At 39.3% G+C, this 14,330-nt stretch overlaps 1 protein-coding gene across 1 annotated transcript; it reads left to right on the plus strand.

Moving 5' to 3' along the window:
* The first annotated feature begins 4,084 nt into the window (after positions 1–4,084).
* LOC130430650 (NACHT, LRR and PYD domains-containing protein 3-like) lies at positions 4,085–12,539 on the plus strand. The gene is made up of 9 exons (XM_056759805.1): positions 4,085–4,217; positions 4,289–4,327; positions 5,707–7,510; positions 7,624–7,797; positions 9,032–9,202; positions 11,230–11,400; positions 11,473–11,637; positions 11,719–11,765; positions 11,980–12,539. Exons 1-9 carry the CDS (start codon positions 4,085–4,087, stop codon positions 12,537–12,539), a joined length of 3,264 nt encoding a protein of 1,087 aa, XP_056615783.1.
* Positions 12,540–14,330: the final 1,791 nt, after the last annotated feature.

Genomic DNA, 14,330 nt, shown 5'->3' on the forward strand with positions numbered 1-14,330 from the left:
ACAAAGTCGCCAAGTTGGCAACACTGGTTGCGTTTTGCCGCGTCCCACAGCTAGAACCTCTCCGTCTTTATGGAACGCGAACGGGGACAATATTTATAGCGGGAAACGCGTGTAATTTGGATGCGTCTTCCTGACATTTTAAATGTGACTTTTTGTTATGTGTAAACACAAAGTTTCCTATCGTCTTTACGCAAAGTTTTTGGGGGTGTTATTTGAAGACACGATCGTTTGTATCACCAAAACGCAATATTTTTGCCAGTGTTTTTAGTTTTGTTTCAACAAACGTTTTTTTTCCCTGTAAACAGGTCATTTTTGAGCATGTAATATTTTGACTCTTATTTTGATGCGTGACATGCTAATCTTTCTGTTTTAGTTAGGTCAATAAATAAATTCAAATCACTAATTGAATTGCTTTTTATCTTGTGTCTTTTGTGGTACGCTTATATTTATATTCTATTTGTATGGTGTTTAACTTGTATGGTGTATATTTAAGTTTATTTTTGTACAACTTAAAGGTCACTGCACACACACTTATATCAGACATAAGTGATGAAATATGCTGTAATAAACAAGTTCTAATACTGAATTTTACAGATGTTCCTAAATAAAATGTATTTATTGAAAAGGGTTCAAACTATGTTTTTCATGCTTCAACCACTCAATGCACATATGTGGATAAGGGAGCAATTAAAGTCGTTTAGAATACCAAAGGACATAAAAGAGACCTTTGTACTGACTCAGAAAGCAGTAATGAACAGCCCATAAAAGGACAACCTTTCCCTGCATTTTCTTAAAAACTTTCAGCTTCCTGCATTGTACAGAATAAAGGAATAAATACAAGAGTGTGTGGATGTCATTGTAATTACTTGTACGATATCACATGGAATATACACAGTGGCCCAAAGTTTACATACACCTTGCAGAATCCTGAAAATGTTTTAATAATATGTAATTTATTCAAATAAGTGTTATTTTGAAGATTTGTTTTTAATTTAGTTCTGCCCTGACATATTATTTCACATATAGACCACAAAACAGAATAATAAAGGAATTTATAAAAAAGAATCATGTTCATGGTTTACATATCACTTATTCTTATAATACTGTATAATGTACCTGGACAATCAATTATAGTTTTTGTGTTGTCTAATTGTTGTTCAAGTTTTTTTGTTTATTTAACTTGTACACTGATCTTCATAGAAATCCTCCAGGTCCTGCACATTCTGATTTTCAGCATCTACTGCATGTCTGACCTCTGTCCAGCAGTAACTCTGATGTTGAGATGATCTTTACACACTGACATGTAATAGTTGTGTATGAGTGATTGTTGTCAGTCTGTAAAGATGAATCTAACATTGTATAGTCACAGCTGGACATCGGTGAAACATGCAGAAAGTGCTGAAAAATCAAAGACCAGGGAACAGTTTAATGGACCAGGACAAACAAGAAACCCTTAAACAACTATCAAAAAAATGCACAACCAACGTATCACTCAGAACTTATACGTTTGCCTACGTACATGCCAACGCACAATTACGATCTTGTTCACAAATAAATGTTACATTTGCCGTTTGCATATGTATTTGATTACCTAACAGTGCTTAACTTTAAAAAAACTTTGTGACCAAATCCTATTAGGGGGAAGATATACACATCACAGGATAAATAAAGTAAGCCTTTAAAAATGTAAGTTCATGTTATTTGGCTCTTAAAAAATAATTTGTCGCCTATGTTTTTCGCCTCTATAGTAGCCAATGGCTCCTTAACTGATTTTTTGTCCGGAGCCCTAAGATTTGTTTTTGGTTATTTAGGTCTCACCATTTCAAACAACATTATTTCAAAGCAGCAACTAAATGATTTGAGAACGTATCTTTCAAAAATCCATCAGTTTTTTTTTAAGTGTGTTGTTTTACTCTCATGAATGATGATAAAGAGTAAGTAGGATTAGATCATGAAAATTACATTTCATGCAGTGTGTTATGTTGCCTTGTATGAAAGTAAGCAGTCTGCCAAGTTGCAAGTCCGAAGTTGAATAAATAACAAAGTTATTGGCTCGTAAAAAAGTGAGTGGACTCTGAATCACACAAACAAGACGTTTCTCTAACCGCAGCCTATCTACATCACCAGACATAGTCCCCGCCTACGTTTTGCTGGGAATGCCGCAAAAAATTCAAACTCCTCCCCCAAACACTGTCATCATTCGTGATGCGTGTGCCGTCTAACACCTGTGTTCTACGTTGTGAAACTAAGTTTGTGTTTAGTCTAAGTTTGTGTAATCTATTATCTACTATCGTCTTCAGATGTTTCTTCGTCAGACTCAGGCTCAAAGTGGTAAAGTAAAATCCCCGCCATCTCTATCTATACACTGTAAATAATATATAACCTGTAAACCGTAATCCAGGAATGATGGTAGGCGTTCCATTTGTGACAAATGATGAATGCTGTAACAAGCTCAAGGAATGGGAAGAAGGAGGCGGATTAGACTGATGAATCGCGGAACGAATCATTTGAGAGTCAGTGAAAAAGTAATGTCAAATAATAACCTAATATTATGACATAATAGTGTTTTTACAGCTTCTATGTACATAAACTTGTTGTTGCACTCACCATACACCAAAGTAGGACCTAAAAATCATATGCTACTTACTGTTTAATCTCCAGGACCTGGTGGCCCATCAGTATAGCATGGGTTTCGCCCAAAAAAAATTCTCAAGAGTGGATCAGTACCAGCTGTAGATAAACAAACTGTAGTACCCCAGAAATAAGGATAACCCTTTCAAGGATAGTCTTTTAACATATCCTGAAGTGAATGTGCCAAGATTATTGAAGCAATCTTCTTTGAAATTCTGTGTTTAACTTCTGTGTTAAACCCTGGGGTTATACTTCTTTGCTGTCATTTGAAAAGACGCACTTAGTTTCACAACGTAGAACGCAGGTTTTAGACGGCAAAAGCATCACGAACGAGCGACAGTGTTTTGGGGGAGGAGAGAGTGAAGTTTTCGCGGCAGTCCCAGCAAAATGTAGTCGGGGACTATGTCTGGTGACATAGATACACGGCAGTAAGAGACACGTCTCGTTTGCGTGATTCAGAGTCGAGTCACTTTTTTACAAGCCAATAACTTTGTTATTTATTCAGCTTAAGACTTACAACTTGGCAGGCTGCTTACTTTAATTCACGGCTACATAAGACACTGCATGAAATGTAATTTTCATGATCTAATGCTACTTACTCTTTAAATTGTTCGACCTTTCCGGCTACTGGGAGCTCTAGCTCCTGGCCCGGCAGAGACCATTCCAACAAGTCCTGGCTCGTTTCTCTAAGTCTCTTCATCATCCTGCCCGGGACTTTCGATCGTTAATAACTCCAGCCCCCGAGGTCACAGCAGGATGAAACCAGGCTCATCGGAAAGGTTTCCTCCCTGCCTTCTTTACAGCACACATTTGTTGTTTCTTAGACATTTTTGTTGCTGGCTAGTGCTTTGCTCTTGCCTGAAAATGGCTGACAGAGTGTCTCTGGCGAACGGTGGGAACTACGAGCTCATAAGGCGGAGTCTGTGAGCGGTCATAGGCAGGCCATGTGACATCAGATTGTTAGTGGATCCCCAACAGATGTTTTGTGTCACTCTTGTGGTTTAAAGGAGATTACAAAAAGAAGAATGGATGGATTTGTATAATTACAGTGTGTTTCTGCAAACACACTGGCGACACAATATCTGTTAGATAAACATTTAAAAGTGCATATTCTGGGATACAGGCTCTTTCATGACAAAGGGATAGTTCGCCCCAAAATGAAAATTTTGTCATAATTTATATGATATTTTATAAGATATAAGATATTTTAAAAACCGTTGAAAACTAAACAGTTTTGGGACACCATTGACTACCATTGTAGATTTTGTCCACTTCTATAGTAGCCAATGGTTGACCAGAGCTGTTTATTTACAAACATTCTTTCAAATATCTTTTTTGTGAACAACTATATTTTTGCAGGTTTGGAACAATCTAAGGGCGAGTAAATGATGCCAGAATGCTTATCTTTAGGTGAACTATCTCTTTAAGTAGCATGAATGAATCTCATTGTTAAATGTGTCTGCTGCAGATGAGTAAAGTCAGTGTTGATGTGAAGACGGACACAAACTCAGTTGTAAATGCACCTGTGCTCACAGGAAACACTTTCACAGGAGACGTGACCATCATCTGCGGCTCAAACACTGCAGGTACAATAAAACACAAACACAAATGCAACATGATCAATGTCACAGTGTTTTCATCTTTTCTCTCTTCACAGAGCAGCAAAACTCCACAGAGAAGCCCACACGAGAACAAGGTGAATCAACACTAAACATCAGACTCTAACAATATTTACATTCTGTCCTGACTCACAGAAAACATGACTCAGTTAGTTACAGTGAAGTGTCGAGTGAATGAAACAGTCGACTTAGAGACTCTTACTTTAAACAATCCAGTTGAGTGTAAAAAGGGATTTGTGAGTCAGAACAGCACTACTATTATGACTTACAACACATCAGTTTGGCTTTCGTCCATACGTCTTCAACTAAGGCTTTGTTGGAAGTCACTAGCCTGTTTAAACTCCATCATAAGGTTTGTTACTCACAGATGATTTGCTCATTTCACATGATACAGAAGAACTTCAGTGTATTTCAGTATGAGTTTGTGTTCAACTACACAGAAATAAAACAATAGACTGACTCCTGAAGTCTTTTTTTAGTTTGAACTCAGTTGTCTTAATATCTGAAGTCTTAAATGATCGTGTTATTTTCTCATCTCATAATGAGATATACAGTACATACGTGACACAGCTCAAGACAGCAACACTAGGCTATATTAACTTAAAATATACTGCATCATGTTTGTCAAACTTCTTTCATTTTCATCTGTATTACCTTAAAGTCTTAAGTTGACAATGGTTTCAGCAAGAGATTCTGCTTAAGTCTATAAGTAAAAAAAAAAGATAACCGGTTGCATTTTATTTAAAGGAATAGTTCACCAAAAAAATTTAATTCATTCATTGTAGTGGAGTAGGCGGGGCGAGACCGTGGTTCGAGTCCGGTGAGTAATTGTGAATGAGCGCCAGCTGTGCGCACACCGGGCTCGAATCACGTAGGAGATTGGGAGCATATAAAAGGAACGAGCGACCGGGCCATCGAAGAGAGAGGACCGGGCCCGAACTTGTGTTACGGTTGTATGTGTAATTATGTTTATGTTTTGTTCGCCGGCGGTCGTCTGTGAGGGGCCGCCGGCTGTTATATTACTTTATTAAATGTTTTAAAATCTCTTCCGGTTCCCGACTCCTTCCTTCCCTACTTTGAATCTTGTTACATTCATAATTTACTCACCCTCAGATTGTTCCAAACCAAACCTGTGTACAGTTCTTCATTCTGCAAAACACATCTACTGTGTATAAAACATCTGAACTATAAACACAAAATTAACTGAGAAAGCAAGATTCTGAAGACTGGAGACGGGTCAGATATATAAACACTTCAGATATATATGTATACCTCATATTTTCATGCCCTATTTATTTAATCCTCCCAATGTCATGAAGTGTTGAACTGTTTCATGTGAGATTTGTTTAATTTGGTCTGTAATCCTCCATTAGATGAATTTAAATGTGTGAATAATGCTGAACATGCTGATGTGAATAACATTTGTGTTAAATCATTTCTCTTTTCTTCTCATCAGTTATAATAACAGAGACTTCAGCACTGAAAGAGTTTTTGAGAAGTCATAAGATCTACATGAAGGAGAATTCAAAACGTATTTTTGAGGGTATGAAGGAAAATGAAGCCGATCTGAATGAGATTTACACAGATGTGTTCATCACAGAGGGAGATATGAAAGAAGTCAACAGTGAACGTGAGATTCTGAAGATTGATGATGCCTTCAAAAACACAACCAAGACATTACAGGACAAACACATCAAATGCAATGAGATATTTCAGTCACTGAGAAACAAGAAGAAGATTATTCTGACCAAAGGCGTCGCTGGAATTGGTAAAACAGTCTCTGTGCAGAAGTTTATTCTGGATTGGGCCGAGGGAACAGCCAATCAGGACGTAGACGCCATGTTTCTGTTTCCATTCAGAGAGATGAACCAGATTAAAGACAAACACATCAGTTTTCATGAGTTTCTGCTGGAATTTTATCCTGAAATAAAGAAACTGGAGAAAACAACTGTGATAAAGTTAACAGAGAAATATAATGTGGTGTTTATCTTTGATGGACTCGATGAAAGTCGCTTGAATTTGGATTTTGAATGCAGAAAACTGAGTGTTGAGGAAAGATCATCTGTAGATGAAATGATTATAAATTTGATCAGAGGAGATCTGCTTCCAGCGTCTCTCATCTGGATCACATCAAGACCAGCAGCAGCCAATCAGATTCCTTCTAAGTTTGTAGGTTTGTTCACTGAGGTGAGAGGATTCACAGACCAGCAGAAAGAGGAATACTTCAGGAAGAGAATCAAAGATAAGAGTCAAGCTGATGAAATGATCAAACACATCAAGAGATCTCGTAGTCTCTACATCATGTGTCACATCCCCGTCTTCTGTTGGATCACAGCTTCAGTACTTCATGATATTCTCATCCAGAACCATGAAGAAAACATTGACACGACGCTCACTGAGATGTACATTCACTTTCTGCTGATTCAGATTAACATGAAGAACCAGAAGTATGATAAAAGGATCTTACGAGACCGTAGAAAGCACTTAGAATCCAATAAAACCACCGTTCTGAAGTTGGCCAAGCTGGCGTTTGAGCAGCTGAAGAAAGAGAACATCATCTTCTATGAGGAAGATCTTAAAGAATGTGATATTGATGTGAGTAAAGATTCAGATTACACAGGAATGATCGCTGAGATCTTTAAGAAAGAATCTGTTCTTCACGAGATCAAGGTCTTCAGCTTTATTCATCTGAGCGTTCAAGAGTTTCTGGCCGCGCTGCACATCTTCATCTGCTACATGACCAACAACATGAAGGACCTTGAGTTTTTCAACACACGTGCACAAGACACAAAGATTTCTCTTCATGACATTCTGAAGAAGGCCATTGATAAAGCTAGTGAGAGTGAGAGAGGACATCTGGATCTGTTTTTACGTTTTCTGATGGGACTTTCACTGGAGTCTAGTCAGAAGCTTCTCAAAGGTCTGCTCACACGCACTGAAGACACCAGAGACAGCATCACAGAAACAACTCAATACATTCAACAATTACAGGATTATTACAACACCTCAGATGAAGCTAAAGTGAACCTGTTTTACTGTCTACTGGAGCTGAAGGATAAGTCATTATATGAGAGAATCCAGAAATACTTACATCCAGATGATTCAGATTCAGTCATAGAGCTCTCAGATTCAATGTGTACACTGATGATCTATGTGCTGCTCATGTCAGAGAACGTGCTGGATGAGTTCAACATGAATAGATATAAGACATTGGATAATAAGAGACTTGTTCCAACTGTGAGATGTTGTCGACGAGCGCTGTGAGTTCATTCAGGGTTTTTATAGCCCTTACAAAATAACAATATTCACTCTATGAAAGTACAGGATGTGAATGAACACTGGAATATAATCTAGATCAATCTTCTTCTGTCAGATTGTCTGGGTGTGATCTGACTGCTGAGTCCTGTGAAGTTGTGTCTTCAGCTCTTCAGTCCTCTGAGTGTCCTGTGAGAGAGCTGGACCTGAGTAACAATGATCTGAAGGATTCAGGAGTGAAGCTGATCTCTGATGCTCTCAAGACTCAAAACTGTCAACTACACACACTGAGGTCAGACTCTTTCACTGAAAATACAAAAAATAATAATTGATACTGTCATACAGTAGATGTTCTTCATTCACTTAAAGCCACAATATGGAGTAATTTTATTTTGAAATATCCAGAAATCACTTGCACAGTGTGATATGTTTCATGCAGCTGTGTACTTACATTATCCAAAACATTGCAAAGAATGTGCTTTCCTGTCGCTCAGTGGTAAGAGCATTGCGTTAACAACGCAAGGTTGTGGGTTTGATCCCAGGGGATTACAAATACCTATGTAAAATGTATAGGATAAAGCAATGTAAGTCGCTTTGGATAAAAGCGTCTGCCACATGCCTAAAAATGTAAATGTAAATCTCGACACAACTCCACTTCCTAACTGAATGCACAAAATACACAGATTTATGGACAGTGTTCTCTGGAAGAATCAAGTCCATCTGAAAGTCTGTCAAACGATGAGAAACTGGCGTGTGTGTGAGGAGAACACAAGGACTGATGTGTGTTAGCTGCACAATTTGTGTCTGTCTGTCACAACACAAGAGAAAACAATCAATCTGCCCTGACCTGATGCTACAGTATACAGTATCTACACAACATGATGCTATTATATCCCTTTATTTTATATATATATATTATTTATATTATAAACCACTTTACGTTGCAATACATACATCACACTTTATTTTATGCTCTGACAATTTGAATGTACACTCAATGAGTGTTGAGCAGTTGTGAGAGCAGAGAGAAAATTGTGCGTTTGCTCGTCACGGCCCTGTTCTCATGGACTGCTTTATTTGCTTGTGGGGCAGAAATGCGCTCTTGGGTGGGTGCGTTTCCGCTCATGGAACTTTTCTGGTTTTCATCCGTGCGAGTTTTGGGTCTTAATAAAAGCCATAAATGTTACATGTTACAAGTCTAATACAAGAAAAAAAAGTCATTTGAGAAAAAGTGATCAAATTGGTTGTAACAAATGAGTGTTTTCTGTTAGTTTGTCCAGAGTATAATTGTTTCAGTGTGGAGTTTTTTTGTCCCCCTATCGAAGCCTGATCACTTATAAAAGAAACACACCATCTGAGCCTCATTCATGAGTCACGAGAGGATGAGTTACACCACACAAATAAACACAAGAAGAAGAACAAGAGTGAGGGTTTACTCCACAAACACCACCAATACATGAGAGTTTGTGTCATACACTAGATGTTCTTTAAAAACTTTTGTGTCTTGGTGTTTTGTTTGTGTTTAGATTGTCGTTGTGTAATGTGACTGAAGAGTGTTGTGTAAGTTTGTCTTCATGTCTACAATCATCATCGTCTCTGAGAGAGCTGGACCTGAGTAACAATGATCTGAAGGATTCAGGAGTGAAGCTGATCTCTGATGCTCTCAAGACTCACAACTGTCAACTACACACAATGAGGTCAGACACTTTACTAACACAAGTTAACATGATTTGGATTTTTTATCTTTAACACAATACAGGTAAAACAATCTCTATTTATACATTTATAATGATGTGTGAGGTTCTTAGAGGTCATAAAGCATCTGGCCCACACCACGACTCAATCAGGTTGATCTAAACCGTCACTTTCCCAGGAGTTAGTAGCTGGAATATAGGAATACTACATGAAAAGAAGTGAGTTCTAGACCTTAGAAAGTAAAGCAGTAAAAGAGGTCTTATAGAGTCCAGCCGCTCCCACAGAGGTGTTAGAGACCCAGAGAACACCATCGGCTTTAACAGCTCATCTCAGTCTGAAAGAGAGAAACTGAAATGATTTGAGACTCTTGTCTTTGGAATTGAGTCCAGGACCAGTTTCACTTCATCAAGGGACAATTGAGCATTCCTGATAGTGTTCATCAAGTTTAGGAAGATGAAACTGCTGAAGGACAGATAGATGGAAGTGTTCAGAAGAACTTTTAAAGCTCTGATTTATATCTCAGGGTTGGGGGCAGTCTCTCTTTACAACATGTATGTTTGCTCTATATTCCATCTGTTTCATCCTTCATGCTAATCCTTCAATCCAATGTCATGCTAATCCACCTCTTGAAGTTATCTCTTCAGCTCATTTCTGCCGCCGCTCCTAGATTTCTGAGGAAAAGATGTAAAAAAACACACATTTCCCTCCAATAAAATATTTGGTTACCTCCCATAAAGACGGAGGATTATTTATCAAGTGAATAAACTCGACTAGATAAGTACGAAGCTGTGATCAAAGTTCTTGATTTTGGAGTAAAGATCGATTAAATCTCTAACGGATTCATTTAAAAACGAAACAGCGTTGTGTGTTGTTCGGAGTAACACAACAATTCTGCTTTGTTGAGAATGATTTGAATCATTGAAATAGTGAGAAAACAGTCATTGTTTACTATATGACAATGAAATCTAATTAAAATTTCTTGTTTATTGAACTGTAGAACATCAGTCACTTTTACAATTGTGCTGATATTAGGAATCATTGATATCATGTGCCATTCTACATTGCTTTTTGCGTCCTTAAAAGGCAAGACAAAAAGGAGACGGCACTTAAAATGGTGATTAATGCAGAAAATCTTCAAAACCGGAAATGTATGTTTTCTGAGAAAAATGTGGGTTGTGGTTCATGGCAAACTGCGGCACTGGGCATTCACTAGGGTGATGACACATAAAGCCACGAACGAATCTAACCAGTCGCCATGTCTGTAAAAAGTTCTGATGCAGAGATATACGTCTGGCTAAACGGTTGCTGGGCTAACCTGTTTGGTTGCTATGGGCGTGGCTTAGCATCTGCCAGTTGATGACACTCTTAGCTATGAATGAAACGAACCAACCCCCATGTCTCTATGTTGTACTGATGCAGAGATATAGGTATTCCTAAATGGTTGTTAGGCTAATCTGTTTTGTTGCTATGGGCGTGGCTTCGTAGCTTAATGATGTGTGTGTGATACTGATTGGTTGCCTGAATGAAATGAGCCCACCCACTTGTCTCTTAGTGGTTGTACTGCAATGTTATTCAACATAAGAGATCTATAATGCCTTTTATGGGCATGTTTCCTGTCCCATGTTAAGTCAAAGGGGAATTTGGGAATTCTTGTGAGTGATGTTCTTACAGAGTCTGATAGTGTCTTCAAATGTGGTGACCCGCATGTTTCTACACAATTCTCACTCTGAGCTACGACTCGTCAGAGTTTGGCCTCAATGTTAAGTCAATGGAAGTTTTCAGGTGTTTTTTTTCCCCCTTTATTAGCCTGATCACTTATAAAAGTCCCATCAGACCTCTCCTCAGTAAACACACCATCTGAGCCTCATTCATGAGTCATGAGAGGATGAGTTACACCACACAAATAAACACAAGAAGAAGAACAAGAGTGACGGTTTACTACACAAACACCACCAATACATGAGAGTGTGTATCATACACTAGATGTTCTTTACAAACTTTTGTGTCATTGTGTTTTGTTTGTGTTTAGATTGTCGTTGTGTAATGTGACTGAAGAGTGTTGTGTAAGTTTGTCTTCATGTCTACAATCATCATCGTCTCTGAGAGAGCTGGACCTGAGTAACAATGATCTGAAGGATTCAGGAGTGAAGCTGATCTCTGATGCTCTGAAGAATCGCAACTGTCAACTACACACACTGAGGTGATTAACTACACACTGATCTCACAAAAGAAAAGTGAAGAGTTGTGTTGACATGTTTGTGTGTGTTTGTAGGTTATCAGGTTGTATGGTGACAGATGAAGGTTGCTGTTCTTTGGCTTCAGCTCTGAGTTCACAGTCGTCACACCTGAGAGAGCTGGATCTGAGCTACAATCACCCACAACACACAACACTTCAGCTGCTCTCTGACACACTCAATGATCCAAACTACACAATCAAGTATGACACACAACATACACATGACTCACACACACCAGACCAATGTCACATCATGTTTCTGTCTTTTATGTCTTTGTGTAGTGTGAGTCATGGAGGAGAGAGAAGAATTACAGCAGGTCTACACAAGTGTAAGTCTACACACACACACACACACACAAACATACCCCACACAGACCCACCTGACACACACAGATTGATTTAGTGATTGTTGTGTTATAAATGTCTCTTCTTGTGTTCAGGTGTCTGTGATATCACACTGGATCTAAACACAACACACACACACACAGATTGATTTAGTGATTGTTGTGTTGTTGTGTTATAAATGTGTCTTCTTGTGTTCAGATGTCTGTGATCTCACACTGGATCTAAACACAACACACAGACAGCTCAAAGTGTCTGAAGAGAACAGAAAGATCACAGGTGTGAGACAGCGTCAGTCGTATCCTGATCATCCAGACAGATTTGCTGGTGTGTGTCCTCAGGTGTTGTGTAGAGAGAGTCTGACTGGACGCTGTTACTTGGAGGCTGAATGGAGCGGATCAGGTGTTAATATATCAGTGTCATATAACAGCATTGAGAGGAGAGGACTGAGTGATGACAGTGTGTTTGGACGGAATGTAAAATCATGGAGTTTGTGGTGCTCTGATGACGCATTCACTGCAGTTCACAATAATAATGAAACACACATTAGTGTCTCTTCAGGTGTGTGTAGTGCAGGTGTGTATGTGGACCAGTCGGCCGGCACTCTGTCCTTCTACAACGCCTCTGACACACACACACTCACACACTTACACACATACTACACAACATTCACTGAGCCTCTGTGTGCTGGATTTGGTGTGTATGGTGACTCCTCAGTGTGTCTTTGTGACATAAACAGTCTCTATAGAGCCTCCTGTTAAACACAAGAGAGACACACACATGAAACTGAAGGACATATTTAAGGGAATTGCATGGTCTGAGGAGGGTGAGGGTCCATGTCACACTATAAGCCCTCTGTGTCCTACAAGGTGGACAGTCCGCACTAGTGCCGTCCGCACTGTGCTAAACCAGTAGGAGTGCATAATCAAGACTTTGGCTGAGATGGCAGTGAGTGAGTCTGATGCGGCTAGTAAGACACAGGGGCTATATGAGACATTTCACCAGGGAAATGTTGTCCTTGGTCTTGTGTGTGCTTTGGAGATCACAGGTGAGTTGGAGGTTTTGAATATGTCCCTCCAGCGCAGATCACAGACCCTAGATCAGTGGTCACCAACCCTGCTCCTGGAGATCTACCTTCCTGCAGACTGTAGCTCCAACCCTGCTTCAGCATACCTGTCTCTAATTATTAAGCAAACCTGAATGCCTTAATTAGATAGTTCAGGTGTGTTTGATTGGGGTTAGAGCTAAAATCTTCCGGACGGTAGATCTCCAGGAGCAGGGTTGGTGACCACTGCCCTAGATGGTATGCTTTCAGCTGTTGCCGGTGTTAATGAAAGTTTCACCAAAAAGAGAAACACAGAGTTTTCAGGCTCTTTACACGAAAGCAACAAGGATGTGTGAGACAATCCATCTCACTCCTACTGCCTCTCCTTGTGTCCGTATCCCACCTCAGGAAGTGCACATGTACATGTGTCCCCTTCTGACTACTACAGGATTGAATTCTACAAAGTTCTGGATGTTGCTGACATGCAGTTTAGAGAAAGATTTGAGCAGGAGGGAATGCAAATGTTATGGCACCTGGAACGTGTTCTCTTAACTGGAAAGATACATGGTATGGTCCAACAGTACCGAGAAATCAACCCAGACATCCTCAAAGATCAGCTTGCATTGTTCAGAATGAAGTACAGCTTCCAGTCTAGTACTCAAATTGTTGCTGTTCTTCAAGGGATGAATCCAGAGGTCCGTGGTCTCTTTGACCAAGTCGAAACAGTAGCCCGACTCCTCCTAGTTGTGCCTGTGTCATCCGCAGAGTCAGAGAGGAGTTTCAGCAGCCTCCGGAGGCTGAAAACATGTCTACGCAGCACCATGACCCAAACCCGCCTCAATAGTGTTGCGATATGCCATGTACATAAAGACAAGCTGGACAGGGTAAACAGAAAAAAATATTGCACAGCTTGTCTCCTGTAAGGAGGGCAGAAAGAGCACGTTCTTTTAAATGAGAGGTAGTTGGTCATACAGTTGTGTTCAAAATTATTCAACCCCCAATGCTGTAAATGGTTTTAGGGAATTTAGTGTACATTTGTAATTGTATTCAGAATGAAATCCTACAAGGACTTCTTAAAGAACCATATGCAACTAAAATGACATCAATTAGTTTTGTAATACAGTAATAAATGTTTCTTTTGTGAATTCTTCATTGACATAATTATTCAACCCCTTAAAGACTACCACTCTGAAGAACAGAGGTTCAATGAAGTGTTTTCAATCAGGTATTAAAAAAACCTGTGGATATCAGGGAGCAGCTATAAAGCCTAATAAGCACCAATTAGGCAGCTGTGATACTCAGCTCCTTCTAGACATTTACTGGTGTGGTTACAAACATGGTGAGGTCAAGAGAATGGTCCAGGAAGAAAAGAGAACAGGTGATTACTCTTCACAGGAAGGGCAATGGCTATAAGAAGATTGCAAAGATGTTAAACATACCAAGAGACACCATAGGAAGCATCATTCGCAAATTCAAGGCAAAGGGCACTGTTGAAACGCTACCTGGT

This window comes from Triplophysa dalaica, chromosome 10 (assembly GCF_015846415.1).
Source record: "Triplophysa dalaica isolate WHDGS20190420 chromosome 10, ASM1584641v1, whole genome shotgun sequence".
Lineage (NCBI taxonomy): Eukaryota > Metazoa > Chordata > Actinopteri > Cypriniformes > Nemacheilidae > Triplophysa > Triplophysa dalaica.

Excerpts from the sequence above, each read along its gene's own strand:
- LOC130430650 (XM_056759805.1), top strand. The coding sequence starts at position 4,085 with ATGTGTCTGCTGCAGATGAGTAAAGTCAGTGTTGATGTGAAGACGGAC. Across the intron at positions 7,511-7,623 it reads AGATGTTGTCGACGAGCGCT|ATTGTCTGGGTGTGATCTGA; the intron begins GTGAGTTCATTC and ends TTCTTCTGTCAG. Across the intron at positions 11,401-11,472 it reads TGTCAACTACACACACTGAG|GTTATCAGGTTGTATGGTGA; the intron begins GTGATTAACTAC and ends GTGTGTTTGTAG.